Source organism: Engystomops pustulosus, chromosome 3 (genome assembly GCF_040894005.1).
Source record: "Engystomops pustulosus chromosome 3, aEngPut4.maternal, whole genome shotgun sequence".
Taxonomy (NCBI): domain Eukaryota; kingdom Metazoa; phylum Chordata; class Amphibia; order Anura; family Leptodactylidae; genus Engystomops; species Engystomops pustulosus.
This window is the reverse complement of record NC_092413.1, coordinates 182,806,200-182,827,315: the sequence shown is the minus strand read 5'-3', so window position 1 is coordinate 182,827,315 and position 21,116 is coordinate 182,806,200. Positions and strand designations below refer to the sequence as shown.

The following is a 21,116-nucleotide window of genomic DNA, read 5'->3' as shown; positions in this document are numbered from 1 at the left end:
CATCAAGGAGACACAGAGACACGCAGGCTGCAGCTGCCCCTCCCCCAGGACTCACCACAAGCTGCTGGCAAGGAGCAAAGTAACGAGAAATAAAGTTTTATGAAGTAGTGCCAGTATTCAGTATGCCGAAAAAGGCATTTTTATGATCAGCATAGCATAGGCTATTGGGACCTGTCACCAGCTAGAAATTACATTCCTAGTGACAGGTGTTAGTGCTTATTAGACAACAATGTATTCTTAAATTAGTGAAGAATGGCGCAAGCCAAGCATTAAATCCTAAGAATAGTCACTTCTATGTGTTACTATGGGTGTGTTCATACCAGTTGTGTCTTGCCAGCAGTTTTTATGCTTATCACATTTGGTAACCTATCCAATATGTTTAGTTCATCCCCCTCTATAACATGCTGCCTGCATTTTCGAGGTAACTGGTTTGCTGTAAAATCATGAAAATTTGGGAGAAAAACTGGACAAAAAAATGACAGAGAATGCATTCTGATAACATGGTACATTCATTCTTTATTCCAAAGTTGATTATACAGAGTGTGTTATAACACAATTTACATTCATCCCATATGTCTTCCTGACCTAAGTAACAGTCCATGGTCAAAAAACACTGCTATAATGTCACCTGTTCCTGGAAGACTTGTCATGGGTCGCATGAACAGATCAGATTTTCGTTAAAGATGTTTCTTAATATTCCACCTTTATTTCTTAAAGGGAACTTGACTAAATCCACCAAACCTCCAGCATGTCTCTATAAACTGGTAAGTTAGTGTTTCAAAAAGGTCTACAGTATAGCTGTCAGCTGCGGGGGATGTTTCATAAAACACCCTAATACTTAGCATTAGTAGAATATGTTTAGTGACTGTGGGTATAGCCATAAGAACCTGCTGGTGGTTTAGTGTCCCAATTTCCCCTTACAAGTTCCCTTTAAGGCGTGGACTATACAGTTCCTCAGATTGTCTCAGTTACCAGGTGCTATGCAGTGGACACTCTGACATATCCTGATGCTATAGGCAGTCATGTCCATCATCAGTGCTATGTGGGATTTTGGTCCAGTTAGTTTATAAACTCCGTTCTCATATCAGTACTAAAGAGTCACTTTGCTGAAGACCGAATTGTTCTTTGTGATCATTAAAAAGTTCTTGTAGACTTTTTACGTAGAGAGCGTGATACGTGTCCACCTGTTGCTCTGAAGGATTTTCAATTTTAGGCACAGGGATAGGTTTACCCACTGAAAAGCAAAACAGAGGTTCAGTTTAGGAGATATCTCCACAACAGTCAGAGGTGTCACCTGGTGCCAAGGTTTTATACCTTTAAAAGAAAACACACCTAATGCTCCCTTCATACTACTGTTCCTTCCCTCCATTCCTTAAATCCGTTAAAAAAATTAAGAATTGAGGTTTAACACTTATCACTTAAAAATCCCATTGACATCAATCTTATTGCATCTATAATGTTCCATTTAGGCAGGGATCTGTTATCTATGCGTTTTTTGGACAGAAAAAATTATGGTGGCTGCAGTACTTGGAAAAAAAAAAAAAAAAAGTATGGATCCATGACAAAACTAACCTTATGTAATATTTATGTTGATGTCAATGGGATTTTGAACTGATACGTTAAACCTCCATTCTTCACTTTTTTAACTGTATTTTATATTACTTTGTGTTTATTAGTGCATATTCTGATCTACCTGCTGCATTTCCATTCCAGACAAATAAGGGATTGCATATATATATATGAGTATTCATGCTGGATCTAGAGTGATGGAGAAGCATGTGACTGATGACATGCTGCCTGCATCACTGTAAGGTCCTTAAACCCTTTCATGCTGCCAGGAGATGGGGCCAAGTGATGAGAATTCCAGCTCTTCTTAGTGATCTGGCTCATTAGCCTCTGCTCACTAAGAAGAGCCGGCTCTTCTGGCTCCTGAACGGCTCCCTATTAAATATATAATAAGGAGCCACAGGCCAGTCAGTCACACCACACCTCTTTTAAACCGATTTTAGCCGGTTAAATGGGGTGTGGTGAGCCTTTTAGGGGCTAGGTTCGGTGAGCTATTGGCTCACTGAGGTTAGACGGCTGAGGTTGTTCACACAAATGAGCCGGCTCACTAATGGGGCCATAAAAAAGTTGCTACTGGGACTGTGTATGGAGACAAGCTATATGTATATGGATGTAGTAGTGTTGAGTGTGTTCATGTGTATGATTGTTTTTAGCCGACCAGAGTGAGTGAATGTAGCAAGAGGTGTGTGATTGAATCCTGTAGCAAAGCTGTGTGTTTGTGTGAGTGAATAGATGTGGCAGAGCTGTGTGTGATTGAATCCTGTAGCAAAGCTGTATGTTTGTGTGAGTGAATAGATGTGGCAGAGCTGTGTGTGAGTGAATAGATGTGGCAGAGCTGTGTGTGAGTGAATAGATGTGGCAGAGCTGTGTGTGAGTGAACAGATGTGGCAGAGCTGTGTGTGAGTGAACGGATGTGGCAGAGCTGTGTGTGAGTGAACGGATGTGGCAGAGCTGTGTGTGAGTGAACGGATGTGGCAGAGCTGTGTGTGAGTGAACGGATGTGGCAGAGCTGTGTGTGAGTGAACGGATGTGGCAGAGCTGTGTGTGAGTGAACGGATGTGGCAGAGCTGTGTGTGAGTGAACGGATGTGGCAGAGCTGTGTGTGAGTGAACGGATGTGGCAGAGCTGTGTGTGAGTGAACGGATGTGGCAGAGCTGTGTGTGAGTGAACGGATGTGGCAGAGCTGTGTGTGAGTGAACGGATGTGGCAGAGCTGTGTGTGAGTGAACGGATGTGGCAGAGCTGTGTGTGAGTGAACGGATGTGGCAGAGCTGTGTGTGAGTGAACGGATGTGGCAGAGCTGTGTGTGAGTGAACGGATGTGGCAGAGCTGTGTGTGAGTGAACGGATGTGGCAGAGCTGTGTGTGAGTGAACGGATGTGGCAGAGCTGTGTGTGAGTGAACGGATGTGGCAGAGCTGTGTGTGAGTGAACGGATGTGGCAGAGCTGTGTGTGAGTGAACGGATGTGGCAGAGCTGTGTGTGAGTGAACGGATGTGGCAGAGCTGTGTGTGAGTGAACGGATGTGGCACAGCTGTGTGTGAGTGAACGGATGTGGCACAGCTGTGTGTGAGTGAACGGATGTGGCACAGCTGTGTGTGAGTGAACGGATGTGGCACAGCTGTGTGTGAGTGAACGGATGTGGCACAGCTGTGTGTGAGTGAACGGATGTGGCACAGCTGTGTGTAAGAGAATGGCTGTAGCAGTGCTGTGTGTACAATGCTTGGGTGTGACCAACAGGGAATTTTAAATTGGTGTCAACTATATTTTTCCTTTTTTTGGATGACTTAATCTGAATCTTATACTAAGATGCATCTTATAGGCAGAAAAATATGGTATTTTATAAGAACTATAAACTGTAGGTATTAAGACGGTGCTTACCCACGGTGTTGATGGCTTTACGAAGCGGCATTATTCCTTTGGAAGAACTAGAGAGGATCCCTTGTCCAAAGAAGATACAAGGCGCAAAGCCGATCCATTGCTGGAATGTTTTTTGTAAGGTCCTTTTCCAACTTCCTGGTTCAAAATGATATTGCTCAAGTACTTCATTCTCCCCAAAGGAGTACACAGGAACCAAGGATGCCCTACAAGAGGTACATTGTTTCACAGTGCTCACAGACTGCATTTCATTTACACGATCAATCAAGACAAAGGACGAGATCTACAATTCAACTTAATCCTGTCCCCTCCAAAGATATATAGAAATAAGTCCATTCTTGCAAAGTGTTTTATTTCTTGGTCTACTGTTCATGTTAGAAATTCTAGAGGACAAAAATGAATGACAATAAAGCTGGGTGAAATGTAACTGGCTGAGCGGTCGTCTCTATGCATTTCCTGTGAGTGTTGAGAGACAACAGGAAGTAAAGAAACGCAGGATCGGTAATAGTAGGTTTTGTTTTTATACAGTCTGCTTTGTACTTTTTATATATTTTTTTCCCAGACAACGGCTTTAAATGTACATAAATGCTTTACTGCTTGTAGTATCAATCCGGAGATGGAGGCCCTAGATCCCCTGATACTCTGATTAGCAAGGCCAACACTGCAACTGGGACCCTGGGGTGGTTCTGTATGCAGAATGAAGTGTGAACGGTCAGTTCTAGACTACAGCCTCACACTTATGTAACCTATAGCATAGTATATACAGGCGGTCCCCTACTTAAGGACACCCAACTTACAGACAACCCATAGTTACAGACAGACCCCTCAGACCTCTGGTGGAGCTTTCTGGATGCTTTACTATAGTCCCAGGCAGCAATGATCAGCTGTAAGGTGTCTGTAATGAAGCTTTATTGATAATCTTTGGTCCCATTACAGCAAAAAAATGTTTAAACTCCAGTTGTCACTGGGAGAAATTTTTTTTTTGTCTGGATCTACAATTATAAAATATACAATTTCGACTTACATACAAATTCAACTGAAGAACAAACCTCTGGACCCCATCTTGTATGTAACCCGGGGACTGCCTGTATAACTTTATTACCTGGTTTATGTTTTCAACTGATTAATTGCTACAACTTGAATTGCATTTCCTAATTACATATTCCAGATATTTACAGTGAGATACCAAAACCTGCTGAAACGAGTTAACTTATATGATTTCACATGTCAATGCTTTTTCATTGCTACACGTTGTAACAATATAGTGAATGTTTCTTCAGTTTTTTCATATAAAACAAGTTTCTCTCTGAACTTTCTCCTCAATTCTATCTCATTAGCAAGACAGACAGAAGCCTACAAAAGAGATAATATAGGAGCTCTATGAAGATGGCGGGGGAGGAGTAGGTTACAACAGCTAGGTCTCTACCCAGTAGCTCGGAAAACCTGGACATTATGGATACAGACTGCAGAGGAGGATAGATCCCCATAGATCCAGACACTGAGACTGTGGAAATCTTCTTATATTTGTTATCCATGGCCTCCGTCCTTTTAAAATCAACCTTTAAAATTATGCTAATGAGCCTCAATGGCTCTGGATGGGTGTTACCACAGCCCCTCTGTGCTGTAGCTACACAAGCTGTTTCAGTGTCTCCCCCTCTGCTCTCTTAGCACATTCCTCATCCCTCTACCTGATGTAATCTCACTGCAGCAGAGGAAGTTTCAGTACATAGTTGGGGGAAGGAAGTGCTGCTATACAGTGTAACAGCCTGTGAATCTGCAGCAGAGATGGGCTCATTAGCTTAATTTTAGAAGGAAGGAGGCGATGGATAAGAAGATTACCATAGTCACATTGCCTGGATCTAGTAAGTAAGTGTCTATCATGCATGATTTTTATGGCAGATTTCCTTTAATGTTTAAAAAAAAAAAATGTTTGTGTCCCTAATATTAACACAAGGGACTACTGATTCGTGCAAAATCAGATGAGCGGTTAGGTAAACTTTAAACAGAAATCTCATTATTCTAGGAATAAGACACAGTACAGCTTTCCTATCAAAGTCTCATAAGGTCACTGCTCTAATCTTAATACCATACAAGAGTGGATTTAGCAGATATAGATCAGCTTGTGTTCACACTTAATTTGCCTTTTTTCGAGGACAGAGATTTCATTCTGCGCAATGTCCATAACTCATGTAGCTCTGGTATAAGTTTGCACATATGATTAGTAGTTGGCATTGGTTACTCACCCATGAGTGAGGGCCTTCTTGATAAACCCCTTTCGTCTTTTCAAGGTCAGTATATGTTTGTTCCTGGAGCAGTTTAATGCCTCTGCCGCTCCTCCTATGACAATAACTACTGCATTACCAGGACGTTGGCTGGATAATAGGTAATCGATGGAGGAGTGGGCCACTGAGCACATTCCTGTCACCAAAATCAACAACAAAAAAATCTGAGACACAATAATTGTTTATGGCAACTTACCTTCTGCCCACATGCCCATGACATAACATCTGCCATGTACATTGTATTGTAATGCATTAGAGAACTACAACTACAAGTATAGAACAGCCACATCTATTGTGTGTTGAAGACCCCTTGAACACGATGGGGCTCATTTACTAAGGGTCCGCAGAGGGCATTTTCGTCATGGTTTCCCAACAAATTCCATTTTGCGCTGAATTGCCCCGGGATTTTGGCGCACTCGATCGAATTTTGGAGCATCAGCGCAGGCTTGAACGCGCCATGAAATCTGGGGGCCAGGCCATCTGACAACCCGACGGATTCGGACAACGCGCGGGATTTAAGATTTAGAAATGTGTCGCAACTTACAAGCACCGGGAAGAAGCAGGTGAACTCCGGCGGACATCGGCCCAGAAGCGACGGATGCAGGAACTCTGGCGCACGACCTTAGTGAATCGCGGCAGACCCGAATCCTCGTCGGACAACGCACCGCGGGATCGCGACAGGACCGGGTAAGTAAATCTGCCCCAATGAGGTCCATTTCCTTTTTCATTTTTTCAATGGAATCAACAACAGGGACTCCTGCCCAAGCCTAGAACACAGATGTGAACACAAGCATAGACTGAGTCTGTACCTCCCTCTGTCACAGGTCCCAAACAAAATGACAAACGACCAAACAGAAACCCAACAAACCATTATAAACAAATCCATATTTTATGTTATGTTTGTCATTCTGCTCCATTATAGAAATAACAAGCACAGATGTGAACCTAACATAACCACAACTATTTTTGTGGAATTCCAAAAATTGAAAACAGAAGAAAAGAACTGTCAGCAGAATATGTAGTTATATAAAATTAAAAAAAAAACTACAAAAAAACAAAACATTTCTTGTATGGTAAATCCCACACTGTTCCAGGAACAACGCTGCAGCTTTCCTTCTCTAATCCTTGTTTACATGCTAGTTACCGAGGTGATGCATCCACTGGCCTCAGGGGTGATCTCAGCACGTAAATCAGATGACTGCTGAGGCCAGTGTGTGGTGCCAGCTGCAGTCATGAGCTATGACGTGTCAGCACTGCTATACACAAAGGCTGGAAGAGACCATGGGGGCAATAGCACTGGTGAAGCAGCGGACTAATACAAATAAATGTGGCGCTTACAATCTATCCTGTAATTCAAGCTAATTTTTAACAAAAGAAATCATCTTTGACAAAGAATAATTAGTTTTGTTTCATTAAAAACATTTTAATAATAAAACCCTGAATATTTTCTCCTCCTTTACACAACAATCAGACGAGTGCTACTTTCTCTTCCTATCATGTACAATGGGGCACATTTACTGCATTCGTGATGCAGCGGCGGGTTCTCCGACGCTGATTCGGGTCTTCGGCAATTCACTAAGGTAGTGCGCCCGATGTCCACCAGGTGTCGCTGCAGCACTGAAGTCCGTTGGAGTTCACTGAAGTTCTCCAAGCTGTGGGTGCAGGTAAGTGCGTGTCGAGAAACACATTTTAAAAAAAAAATATGGCGGTTTTTCCGAATCCGTCAGGTTTTCCGATGGCCACGACCCCGATTTCCGCCGCGTGTACGGCGATGCCCCACAATCCGATTGCGTGCGCAAAAAACCCGGGGCAATTCGGCGCAAATCGGTAATTTTCGGCAACCCAACGAAAAACCGCGATTCGGGCCCTTAGTAAATGACCCCCATTGTCCTCTATTGCAGTGATTTTCAACCAGTGTGCCGTGGCATATGATCGGGTGTGCCGCGGGGAAAGTTCACCAAACTATGGTGCCCCCTGTGTTTTGTTTCCCGGCAATGCACAGTGATGCGCAGTCACGGCTTCTTACAATGTAGGAGACTTGTACAATAACACATGCGCAAGCTTTGAACCTCGCGCGACAAAATGACATCACCGAGGCCGGCGCATCAACCTGAGTGAAGTTGCCCCCCCACCTTGTCTAAATCAAACAAAATTGGTGTCAAACATTTGTGCTACGTTTGTGCTGGTTTGTGCAGCAGAAATGTTCGTTTGTGCCGCTATCGTTTTTAAGATATTCATGAAAGTTTCCAGAGGTCATCAGAGGTTAACCAGCCCCCCCACATTGCCCAAACCAAACTGGTGCCGAACAATTCTGCTACGTTTGTGCTGCTCAATTTTTTGTTTGTGCTGCTTTTGTTTTGAATAAATGAACAAAAAATTAAAGGTCAAAAGTTCAACTAGCCCCCCCCCACATTAACCGAATCAAACAAAACTGGTGTCAAACGTTAGTGCTATGTTTGTGCAGCAAAAATTTTCATTTGTGCCGCTATCATTTTTAAGGTATGTTCAGGTGTTTACATAGGTTAAAGGTGTTTAGGATGAACTGATAAAAAACAAACCTAGTGACACTTCCCTGGTTTGATCACCAGGGGGAGTTAGCAAACACATTGTACTTTGGAAGAAATGAACTCTGATGACCTCTGGAAAAAAGTATGAATATATTAAAAATTATAGCGGCACAAACGAAAATTTTTTGTTCGATTCGGTTAATGTGGGGGGGCTGCTTGAACTTTTGACCATTCATTTTTTGTTCACATATTCAAAACAAAAACAGCACAAACAAAAATTTGAGCAGCACAAACGTAGCAGAATTGATTGGTACCAGCTTTGTTTGGGCAATGTGGGGGGGGGGCTGGTTGACCTCTGATGACCTCTGGAAACTTTCATTAAAATCTTAAAAACGATAGCGGCACAAATGAAAACTTTTGCTGCACAAACCAGCACAAACGTAGCAAAAACGTTTGACACCAATTTTGTTTGATTTGAACAAGGTGGGGGGGCCAACTTCACTCAGGTGGCGCATCATCCTGAGAGCGAAGAGACTCTCGCGTTTGCCCACCAATAATGCTGACTATATGAGCTTTTGCCTGAGTATATGAACTGTTGGCAGAATACTCAGCATATGAGCTGGTACTTTTAGTACTCCAGCAGTATACTGCATATAACAATGAGAAATGTAAAATGAGAAATACTATAGTCATGAGGCTGGAGTACTACAAGTACCAGCTCATATGCTGAGTATATGAGCTGGCACTTGTACTCTGGCCTCATGGCCATAGTACTTTTCATTGTACCCCTTTATTTTGCAGTATATGAGCCACATAATAATCAGCACCATATACTAAAAACAGGGAGAAACTGAGAACTGTTGAGGAAGAGCTTCGTGTGTGTCTTTCCACCATTCCTGCCAGGATATCCCTTTTGTGTTTATCGAAACAGGCCCAGGTTTCACATTGAGTGAGGAAAATAAATTTAGAATCTATATTATTAACTACATGTATAATAGGAATATGTTTTAGTGTCATTTTGTGCTATTTTGGTTGGTGGTGTGCCCCAGGATTTTCTAAGTATAAAAAGTGTGCCGCGGCTCAAAAATGGTTGAAAATCACTGCTCTATTGTATAGTGGCTGAACTTGGTACTGCCACTTAGACCCATCAACTTAAAGAAAATCTACCACAGATTTATAGCTGTATTCTCCCTTAAAGGACATCTACCATCAGATATAGTGATGGTCGACGCCTATAACTCATGTGTCTGCCATTTTCTATAACACTTTTTGTTACTGCCCGGAATGTCCTTATTGTAGAAATATAAATTTATATTAGCTTGCGTCAGCTGAGCGCCTTCTGGCACCGTGGGCTCATAATTTATTCATGTCCATATTGCGCAGGGTCCCCCTTCTGACTGCCAGTGACGTCATCCGGCAGTGTCTAAGTCTCGTGCTAACGCGCCGAGACTTTCCTTGAAAAGCCCACTTGATATAAGAGTGACTGCGCAAGGATAGTCTCAGCATGTGCACGAGAGATTTACAGACTGCGGGGTGGCATCACTGGCAGTCTGACGGATGCCGGGGTGGGACCCTGCACAATATGGGTGTGAATAAATTATGAGCCCACAGAGCCAAAACGCACACAGGTGATGCACACCTGGCTCATTAATATAACTATATATATAACTTTATATTTCTCTGTTAAGGACATTCTAGACAGTAATAAAAAGTGTTTAGAAACCTAGGAAAATGGCAGACACGTGAATTATAACACGTGCCCTTTAATACTGCTGGGTAGCTCCCATCTGGGTGAATACAGCTATACAGTAAAGTATACAGACCCCTTTAGATTGTTCACTCATTTGTTTCATTGCAGCCAAAAAAGTTATTTTCTTGCTCATTTATGTACAATGCTCCCCATCCTTACAGAAAAAAGACTGAAATGTAGATGTTTTTGCTACTTTATCAAACAAGAAAAACTGAAATATCACGTGGTCATAAGTATTCAGTATCCATTTGCTATGACACTCTTATTTAACTCACATGCTATTCATTTCCGTCTGATCCTCCTTGAGATGGTTCTACTCCTTCATTAAAATTTAGCTGTGTTTATTTAAATTGTTTGGACTTGAGTAGGTAGGCACACATTTGTATACGTAACACCTCACAGTTCACGGTACATGTCAGAGCACATGAAGGTCTAAGGAACTGCCCAAGGAGCTCAGACAGAATTGTGGGAAAGCACAGATTTGGCCATGGTTACTAAAGAATATCTGCAGCACTTAAGGTTCCTAAGAGCACAGTAGCCACTATAATCTTTAAATGGAAGAAGTTTAGGACAACCACAACTCGTCTTCAACCTCGACCTGGTAGTCCAGCCAAAATTAGCAATCGTGGAAAAAGAGCCTTGGTGAGAGAGGTAAAGAAGTACCCCCAAGATTACTGTGGCTGAGCTCCAGAGATGCAGGAGGGAGATGGGAGAAATTTCCACAAAGTCAACTATCAATGCAGCCTCCACCATGACGAGGAGCTCAGCTCCTAATAAACATATAGCTCTATTCACTCTGCTAGGAGCTGCCTAGCAGCATTAAGGGTGAATACATCTATAAACCAGTGTTCGATTTCCTTTAAACAGGTCATGTGATAAATTGAGGTTTCCAGTATTATATAGTTGATATGTCCCTCAGCAAAGCAAAGTCACCACTTCAGACGCCCCACCAATCTAATACTGATAATCTATTCGAAGGATCAGTGGTCACTTGCTATAACCCTGAATACTCCTTTCATCTTAAGTATGCTGATCGGTGGCGTAACTTGAGTGGGTGCGGAGGTTTAGGGGGACCCTTATGGTGTTACTTTCCCATATGAGAACTATATACATTATAACTCACCTATAACTCATGTGTCTGCCATTTTCTATAACACTTTTTGTTACTGCCCGGAATGTCCTTATTGTAGACAAAGTTATATTAGCTTGTGTCACCTGAGCACCTTCTGGCACCATGGGCTCATAATTTATTCACGCCCATATCGTGCCAGGTCCCGCCCTGGTATCCTTCAGACTGCCGGTGACGTCACCCAGCAGTGTCTAAGTCTTGCGCTAACACGCCAAGCCTTTCCTTGAAAAGCCGGCTTGATATAAGTGAAGCTGCGCAAGAAATGTCTTGAGCGGGTGCCGAGGTTTAGGGGGCCCTTATGGTGTCACTTTCCCATATGAGAAGACTATTACTATAAACCATACATTGTAGTCGGGGGCCTGGCACAGACTTTGCACTGGGGCCCATCAGCTTCTAGTTACGCCACTGATGTGTGCTCACCTCCCCATTTTGGGTATAGTTTATGTATGACATATGCTAGAATTGTGTATTGTTAGCTCTGACTTTTGGGTGAAGTTAGGCCTTTGAGTACTCGCACAATTCCCCTTTGTAGTGATACATTTACCTGCAGCCAGTAGGTAATCTCGGTATAAAGGCACCTTAAAATTTCCTGCCAACGTGGTCAGGTGTGGCTTCAAGTTGGGAAAAATTTGGGTAAATCCGGTGCTGTCTGTGCCAAAATTACCGAACGCTCCGATGCTCATGATGCCGTGAGGGTGGTAGGCAAAGATGTAGTTGTGTGTGGGGTCCAGATCTGCAGTTTTATGGAGCTGAAAGTGAGAACAGAGGAAGAGAGTTAATGTTTATTAGCATTCTGTTTTAGAGATGGTGTAAATCAACTACACAAAGCTTCCATATAGTATTGCCTCTTTGTAATGGATCTGAGGGTGGAAAATGTATTGTTAGCATTATTAAGCATCTCTTTGGACCCATTTAGGAAATTTGTAGACTCCTTTGAGAGGAACACAAGACTAACTGGTATATGTGAAATCCATTTATTGCATTTTAATTACTATTTTCTTGTGGTATGGGCTTCTTGGAGTGCACTGCAATAGCAAAGGGCAGCTAATAGCAATAATAAAAGTGTGTGCATCTACAGAACCTACATTGACCCCCTCAAGAGAATTTCCTGTTTCCTTCATGTTTTTCCATTTGGGTTAGGGTTACCTCTCGTTTTCCTACTCACCTTTATTGGAAAATAGTCTCTAAAATGTTTCCACATGGTCCATTTACTCATCCAAACTGATCTCCTTCCACCTATACAATTAATAATTATAAGATTCGATTCACATTATATTAATAGACAACATTAACACTTATCTTTAAAGGGTTTTCCAATATTATTAAAGGATATACAGAGGAGTATATAGGCATTGATAAGAAAGGTAGGACTCATCTACTACTGTGGTCTCTGCTTCAACCAATGACCAAACCTACCACGAGCCACCATTAACACAAAATAAAATGGATCCTCAAAATACAAAAGCATCAGCCCACTAAAGGGAAAAAATCCAATACCACTTGCTCAATGAAAAGGTCTTCCTCCAATCTAACCAGAAACATCAATAAATATCATTGGATATAGCCTGGATTCGGCATACATCCCTATCTATGCTCCATGAAAAAGAGGGACAAGGTAACCACACATTTTATAAGATAAATTGTAATAGAAGTGAGACTATGTCGTAAATAGCCTGCCCCAGTTATATTACTGCATATATGGGCCCATATTATACATTTTACTACTTACCTCTCTCTGGAGTTTTCCTATCAGAGATCATCCAAATGATGTAAATGGCAAACACAGGCCATAGTTGGCTGTATACAACCCAGCTGATCAGCAGAGCACAAACTGGACCTGAAAATACAGTATAATACAAGTTACACATTGTAAGTCTTGTAAAAAAAGTACAATTTATACAGGGGGATATATCAGTGTAGTTACATAGTTTCTTTCTTCAAAATTCCAACTTGCCCCACTTTTCGCTTCAGAAAACTTACTCCAGATTTTTCATATGTCTCCGGAAATTTACAAATTGTGACGTTTCAAAAAGTAGCAAATTTCTGTGCAACTCCACTCAGGTTCTTCAGTACAAGAACATATTTAGCCAAAATTGGCAACTTTTGTGCGACTAAGTAACTAAATTGTTTCACATCCACTGCAGACATTAACAACTCACCTTCTAAATAATATATGCAAAGGACAATCTTACGACACTCTAAAAGACTGGAATAAGATCATGCATAATGATAAATTTGCCTCAGAAAAAGCACTTATTTGTAAAAATTCCATTAATGTTACCATTCACACAGTAGTAGAGATTTGTCACCTATTTATAGAGTCTGTACTCAACTTTAACGGTCAATCCCACAGACATGGAGTGAAAGGGCACATGCACTACTTTCACTCAAATCAATGTTCTCTTATTTGGTGTGAATAAGATTGGGGTGGGTGCTGTAAACCCCTGTTCTCGTGGTGGGGCAGGTTCCATAATGAAATATTGGTGATGAATATTTTGAGTAGTTGATTCATTTAGAAACATTGGGGCACATTTACTAATGTGCCCGCATTTGTGTCGGGTTTCCCAAATATTTCTGATTTGCCCTGAATCGCACAGGGGTTTTTGTCGCACACAAGCGGATTGTGGCGCAACAGTGACAGCTTTCATGTGACACAAATCGGGGGCGTGGCACCTTTGTGTCGCGGCTGTACTATGCTTTACAGGACACAAATTTCTGCACTGCAGGGGGACCGTGCACCAGATTTAACATGCAGAGTCCAACAGAAATGTGTTGTACACCCTATGTTAAAGGTGTGCCAAAAAAGTAATGCACCCTGTTGGGGCGGATCAGGGGGCGCCAGATTCATGAAGAATGGGCGCCAGAAATCCTGAATCTGGCGCCCTCTGCACTATACACAGGTAAACTGCATTTAGTGCAGTTTTCACTCTTCATAGGCCCCTTCCACACTGGCGTTTTTCACGCGCGAGTTCTGCGTGTGCTTTTGACGCGCAGAACTGGCATTGCACTCTGTCCCATTGTTTCCAATGGGTCTTTCCTCATTTGCGTCGTTTTTCACGGGCTTGCTTGCGTTTGCTTTGACGCGCGTCAAAATCGCAGCATGCTCTACTTTTGCGTTTCACGCGCGTTTTTCCCGCCCCATTCAAGTCTATGGAGACGCATCAAAAATGCATTGCACTCGCAAGCATTGCAAGTGCAATGCGAGTGCAATGCGTTTTAAATGGATGGGTTGCTAGGTGACATGAATAATTCCCCTGCTCGAGATCGAGCATTTAATTAAAAAAAACACAGTGAAGAACAGTGAAGAATAGAATAAAAACAGTGAACACAGTGAACACAGGATCATTTAAGTGAAAAACACAGTAAAGAACACAGTGAAGAATAGATTACAGATGTTCGGCACATCTGCTTACTTGTCGGGAGGTAATATACGCGCGCGGAACAGTGAAGAATAGATTGTAGATGTTTGCATACATCTGCTAACTTATCAGAAGACATTCTTTTTCAATTAGATAAAACATTTTATTCCCGAACCATGGTCCCTTTGAAAAAGTCCCATTGACTTAAAAAACGTGCGCAAAAAACGCACCGAAAACGCAAAAAAACGCAAAAGGAAAAATGGAACAAAACGCAGCCAAAAACATCAGTTTTTCACGCATTGCACCCTGACGTGAAATGCAACGCTAGTGTGGAAGGGGCCTTAATAAATGTGGCCCAATATCAGCTGAGACAACAAAACACATGTCTAAGCTCTATTAACCTTTTAAAGACTTTGCCTATTTTTGTTTTTTCATTTTTATTTTTCACTTCCCACAATCAAAAATCTATAACTTTTTTTTTTTACACGTAAAGAGCTCTGTGATGGCTTGTTTTCTGCGTAACAAATTGCACTTCATAGTGATGGTATTTATTATTCCATGCCATGTACTGGGAAGCGAGAAAAAAATTTCAAAATGCTGTGAAATTGGTGAAAAAATGCATTTGCAGCGTTTTCTTGTGGGCTTGGATTTTACGTCTTTCACTGTGCGCCACAAATGACATGTCTACTTTGTTCTTTGGGTCGCTGCGATCACGGGGATACCAAATTTGTATAGGTTCTATAATGTTTTCATACATTTACAAAAATGAAAAACTTGTGTAGAATTTTTTTTTAAATTTTGCCATATTCTGGCACCCATAACTTTTTCATACTTTGCTGTAAGGAGCTGTGGGTGGTATCTTTTTTTGTGACTTTTGATGAAGTTTTCAGTGTCACCATTTTTAGGACTGTGCGACCTTTTTCATCACTTTAAGTGCCATTTTCAACTTTGGGCACTTTTTTCCGTTACGGGGTTAAATGCAATGAAAAACGGTTATTATATTTTGATAGAACGGGCATTTTCGGATGCGGCGATACCTAATGTGTTTGTGATTTTTACTCTTTATTTATATCAGTTCTAGGAAAAAGGGGGTGATTCGAATTTTTAGGTTTTTTTACTATACTTTTTTTTTTTTTTTTAACTTTTTTTGATTTTTACTTTTAATATTTTTTAGACTCCCTAGGGTACTTTAACCCTAGGTTGTCCGATGGATCCTACCATATACTGCCATACTACAGTATGGCAGTATATGGGGATTTTCCTCCTCATCCATTACAATGTGCTGATAGCACATTGTAATGAAAGGGTTAAAACGAGACGGCCTCGGGTCTTCGGAAGAACCAAGGCTGTCATGGCAACTGATTGCCACTCGCTGTTGACGTCACAGGGAGAGACGATCTCCAACAAGATGGCGGCACCCATGCGCCATCTTTTTAAAGCTTTACTGGCGGCGATGTGCGGTTTAACACCCGTGCTCGGTGCTAGCACCAATCGCGGGTGTTAGCACCAATCGCGGGTGTTAGCACCAATCGCGGTGCCAGCACCAATCGCGGGCGATGTGCAACAAAGACTTGCAGGATATGGAGAGGGCTCAGCCCGTGAGCACTCTCCATGCACCCGCGGCCGACGCGTGACAAGCTATTACGTCACGGGTCGTGAAAGGGTTAACCAGATAATAGTTCAATGGACCTTTAATTGTGCATTTGTAGGTAAGAGACCCCCTATAAAAGTAAGCAACAGATAAACCCACAGGTAAAAAAAAATACGGTATGTAAAAAATGATGAATATACTTACCTAGTAGCAAAAATGTCAATATCCATTGCAGTACACTAAGAGTCTGCAGTAGTTCACGGTATGTACAGTTGTATTTCTGCCTCTCTTCTCTCTGCAGGAACCAAACGATAGCCATTTGAGCCAATATTTTTCATCTTAATATCTGGATTACAATATTTTAGTGTTTTGGTCATATCGGTGCTATTGACCAGGGTAGGAGAGTGTCAGAATAATCGTTCCTTGTGCTTTCTGGACATCAATATTGCAATCCAAGAAGAGGAAACAGTTATAATTAGTACAATCCAACTGGAAAAACATAGGGTGTTTACACAAAATACAGAATCTAACTGCTGGAGGAGAGAGGCTACTGCTCCCTGCTCACTCTGGAGAGATGGGGAAACTATGTGATGCTGTGTAGTTGGATCCGTACAACTCTGTGGATACAGAAGTGTCCTTCAAAGTATAGGGATAGCAGAATGACTCACATTTTCCCTGTATGTCCATCCATCCCATTCTGCAATCCTTCAAAACTTTCTCTGCACCAAAAAAATTATCATAATTTCTTCACTTCCTGGACATCACAGCAGGGAAGCTGTTATAACTTATTGTCACACAGCACAGAAAATACACTTAATATTACTATTTCACTGCTGATTTCTACTACTTATTCCATGCTCCTCCATGTGATTAATGTTGCAAGGGTAGTAATTACATACAAATTATATGTAGCTAAGTTGATTTACTTGTTGAAATCTCATGGGATATTCTCCTACACCTTCCTTTATAAGAGAACGCACTGCATTATGGAATTTTAGGTCAAAGTCAGCAAGAAGTTAGACTCTGTCCCATCTCTGCTACGGAGGAAGATGTCTGAAAAGTAGCTTCAGAACAGAAAAAATGTTAAAACTTTGGGTAAAAAAAGATCTTTAATTATTCCTGCCTCCTTCGTTGCACTCGTCCTCCTTCAGGTGCCGAGAGCCGTGACGTCACCAAGCTCTCGGCACCTATCGCGCATGCGCAGATACTAACTCTCACACAGCCGGCTGGCGATAGGTGCCGAGAGCTTGGTGACGTCACGGCTCTCGGCACCTGAAGGAGGACGAGTGCAACGAAGGAGGCGGGAATAATTAAAGATCGGAAGGCATCTCCCTTCCGAAGATGACGTATAGGTAGCACCGGAGGGCTATTTACATATGTAAGTAAAACGGTTTTTTTAACTAAACTAACGATCGCCGTGCCTAACTAAAGTATGTGCTGGAATCAGTATTAAATAGCCTACCGGGTGGTCTGCTTGCATGATTTTATCGTGCGAGCAATGGTAGGTTTCCTTTAAGTCTGTTTTTAATAGGAAGTGAGATTTAACCATTTTCTAAACATCATTATGAGCCTGAAGTTACACTTTAAATGTATATTTTTTTGAATATTTCATCATTTTTTTAAGGCAGGGTCTGCTTTTGGTCTTGTTAGGTAAAAAATCTGTATGGGAGTTCTATACTTTACCATATTCCCCTGCACAATATTCTAAGGGTGATGACCTCTGTTACTCTAGAACAGTGTCGGACTGGGTTTCCTTAGGCCCACCAGAGGAAATATATCTGGGGGCCCACACTTCATTATCCCCCAGGAAATATACTCTAGCAGCCTTCAAATGGTGGTGTTTTCTGCTGGATTGGGTTGAGTATTGGGTTGAGCCAGGGCCCACCAGAGGATCCTCTGGTACTCTGGTGGGCCAGTCTGACACTGCTCTAGGAGGTTGCAGTCACAACCAGGCCCATAAGGTGTCTCCTACCCATATGAAGATAACAGTGCCATAAACAATGCATTTTAGTGAAAGTGCCTGGTACAAATTTAGATTGGGGCCCAGAAGCTTCATGTTACCCTTTTGCCTCTGCGATGTGTGTAAGAGCCCTACAAGTGTCTCTCGATACCTGTTGGAATCCATCCATGACATGGTTAAAACTATATGTGAGATTTGCTCTTACCACCTGGTGGGAATCCATCTGATGGGCAGCTGTGGTTCTGGTCACACATTTGCACATGGAAAGATCCACAAATTTCAGAATAGAAGAAGTCAGTACATCCTACACCTGTTGCAGAAAGAAGGCAAACAACATTACTCTGTGTGGGCAATGAATCACAGGTAAAGTGGAGTTTGACGAATATTTGGTGCCTATTTTGGTGGGACTGGCAATTATTGATTGTGATAAGAGTGTCGTTATTTATACCCAACAATAAGTATAAGGGGATAGAAGGATCAGGCTGTTGGATTTCAACATGCCCAATCCTTTTGATCGTAATAGAGGTAATCTGCCAGTAGAGATGTCTGGTGTGCCCCCTGCCAGGTGACATTTCTATAATATGTATTATTGAATCATTTCTATTTTCCAGAGTGTATAGGGCAGTGGACGGAATTCCTGTTTTGTGTTTTATTTCTTTTATGGAAAATCCTTTGCTTGAAATACTTCAATAAAAAAAAATCTTTTATAAATTACAATAAAACTACTATAAAATCAGTAATACACTAATGTCATACTTGTACCCCAATCCAATATGTATTTTGAGGGGGTGCAGAAGGTGTATTCACACCTGGGTCTAGGGACCTTAAAGGAATTGTTCACTTTAAGCACATTCCAGCAAATAATTGATATGGTTTGTGTAATGAAAAGTCATATAATTTCCCAATATACTTTCTGTATCAATTCTTAGTTTTATAGATCTCTGCTTGCTGTCATGCAACAGGAAGATACACTGTTTACTTCCTATAGATAAAACACCAATCCCCAGTCATATGATATCACACAGGTGTCTTGTATAACTTTTCATCACACAAACAATATAAATAATTTGCTTGAATGTGCTACAAGTGGACAACCCCTTTAAATTGTTTCCTCTCCTTATGAGATCCAGTACTATAAATAATACATTGTAGTCAGGGGCCTGGTACAGATTTTTCAATAAGGTCCAACAGCTTCAAATTAGACATATCATAATAATATTTCATTTTAATAGGTGTCAATGTTTTTTAACCAAATATTACCTAGCGATGCTTCATCTGTGCTGTAACACTCTAAGCTGTCCTATGTATTGTTGCATCTTGGTGTTAGTTTTGGACAATGCATGAGTTGTATATTATATCTATTCCATTCCTTATAATGCATTTATGATATCATTCACATGAACAATGTAATTCAATGCAAAAAAAAACCCATGTAATAATGATAATAATAATAATAATAATAATAATAATAATAATGATGATGATGTATCTCTAAGCTCAATATACTCTGTAGAGCAGGATGGCTGTGAGATCGTGAAGCTCTGCTCTGTGATACACTTCTTCACAGGCCACAGTGCTGGGATCAGCTGGTCCTCCCCCTCTATAACCCATACTGGACCTACCTTCCCCCCAATAGGGGAGACTCTGGACTGTGGTCCTCTGAGGGTGTCATTGGCAGGGGTCATCCATAGCTGTGCCCAGACTGAATCTCCCCCATGGCCCTGGGCTCAGGATCTCAGGCAGATGGAGCTGTCTGGTACCCACACACCCTCTCACACATGCAGGATGCAAGAAGGATCCTGATTTGCTGTTCTCTGCGCTTTCTGATTGGACTAAGGAATTTTTTTTTCTCTACGCCTGAAATTCATCCGATGCCGTTGCATCAGGAAAAAGATTTAACCGTTTCTCAGCCAGTAGGAAATCAAATGCTGGATGTCTATTCTTTACATCCACTGAAGGCAGGGATGAATGTTGTGTAAATGATACCGGTTGTGAATTCCCCATATATGTTGTGCAGGTTTTTGTCGCATATTTTTGCAAACAAAAATACTTGTTGGCATCAGTTGTCTTTAGCCTTTTAACCAACGGAGTACTAAATAATAATTTAAAAAAAAAGAACGTTTATGGTAGAACTGACGCAGAGTCTTGCTCGCTGCAGCTTCATTCTCATGGAAACACAATATATTGTTTCATACAAAAATCTATGAAAACAATGTAAACAGAACAGTATAATGTCATCCCCTGGGGATTACACAGATAAAGCCTGTGTTACAGCGGGGGGTGCGTGATGCTCAGTTTTGATCATATTTTATGCATGTATTTGCACTTTGATGATAACGTAGTGTATTGTGCACAGATATTTGTGCTGGAATTCCGTTGCATATTGCAGTCGCATATACTGGCAGGTAATGTGATTATTCTCCCCTTTATGCCACCTCCACGCTGAGTGGGCATGGAGGAGTGTGAAGGTGGCTGCTGTATGCAGCGCTGGAGTCCTGGGTTCAAATCCCACCCAGGTCAACATCTGCAAAGAGTTTGTATGTTCTCTACGTGTTTGCGTGGGTTTCCGTTTTTCTCCCACACTCCAAAACATACTGGAAAGTTGATTAGATTGTGAGCCCCATGGGTCAGGGACCGATCTGGCAAGCTTTGTGTAGCGCTGCGTAATATGTGTGCTATATAAATAAAGAATTATTATTATTATGCAGATATGCATATCCAGGGCAGGATCCACCACAGCATCACTTTTCCACTGCTCATTCTTTCATGACAGCTATACGCCAAGAAATATACTGACATATATCTTTATATAAATGTGTGGAGAGTATATCTAAAGATATAATAAAGATATTTTTTAAAAATTAGTGTACTCTAAATTATACCGCCAGGTCAAACTAAGGTACCCCATTCTCAGGATTGTGTGTGTGTGTGTGGGGGGGGGGGGGTTCATGTCCAAGTGATCAGTGGCAGTCGAAGCAGTCAGACCTCACTGATCAGCTTGTTGTACCCTATCCTGGTTAGGAGATAACTTGCAGAATAGGTATAATCCCTTTAAATGCACATGGTCAGGGCCGGATTAAGGTTGGTGGGGGCCCCT

The 21,116-nt window shown here is 41.7% G+C and overlaps 1 protein-coding gene across 1 annotated transcript; it reads right to left on the bottom strand.

Annotated features, from left to right (window-relative positions):
- Positions 1-496: 496 nt before the first annotated feature.
- On the bottom strand, positions 497-19,811 carry LOC140122374 (diacylglycerol O-acyltransferase 2-like). Its single transcript, XM_072143144.1, has 9 exons — positions 19,642-19,811; positions 18,225-18,329; positions 16,264-16,354; positions 12,839-12,946; positions 12,275-12,345; positions 11,654-11,858; positions 5,685-5,859; positions 3,445-3,647; positions 497-1,234 (listed from the first exon to the last, which is right to left on the bottom strand). Exons 2-9 carry the CDS (start codon positions 18,279-18,281, stop codon positions 1,080-1,082), a joined length of 1,065 nt encoding a protein of 354 aa, XP_071999245.1. The 5' UTR covers positions 18,282-18,329; positions 19,642-19,811; the 3' UTR covers positions 497-1,079.
- Positions 19,812-21,116: the final 1,305 nt, after the last annotated feature.

Coding starts and splice junctions, on each gene's coding strand:
- LOC140122374 (XM_072143144.1), bottom strand. CDS start 18,281: ATGTGCAAATGTGTGACCAGAACCACAGCTGCCCATCAGATGGATTCC. Junction 12,346..12,838: donor TAGGAAAACTCCAGAGAGAG/GTAAGTAGTAAA, acceptor TTAATTGTATAG/GTGGAAGGAGATCAGTTTGG. Junction 1,235..3,444: donor TAAAGCCATCAACACCGTGG/GTAAGCACCGTC, acceptor TTTGCTTTTCAG/TGGGTAAACCTATCCCTGTG.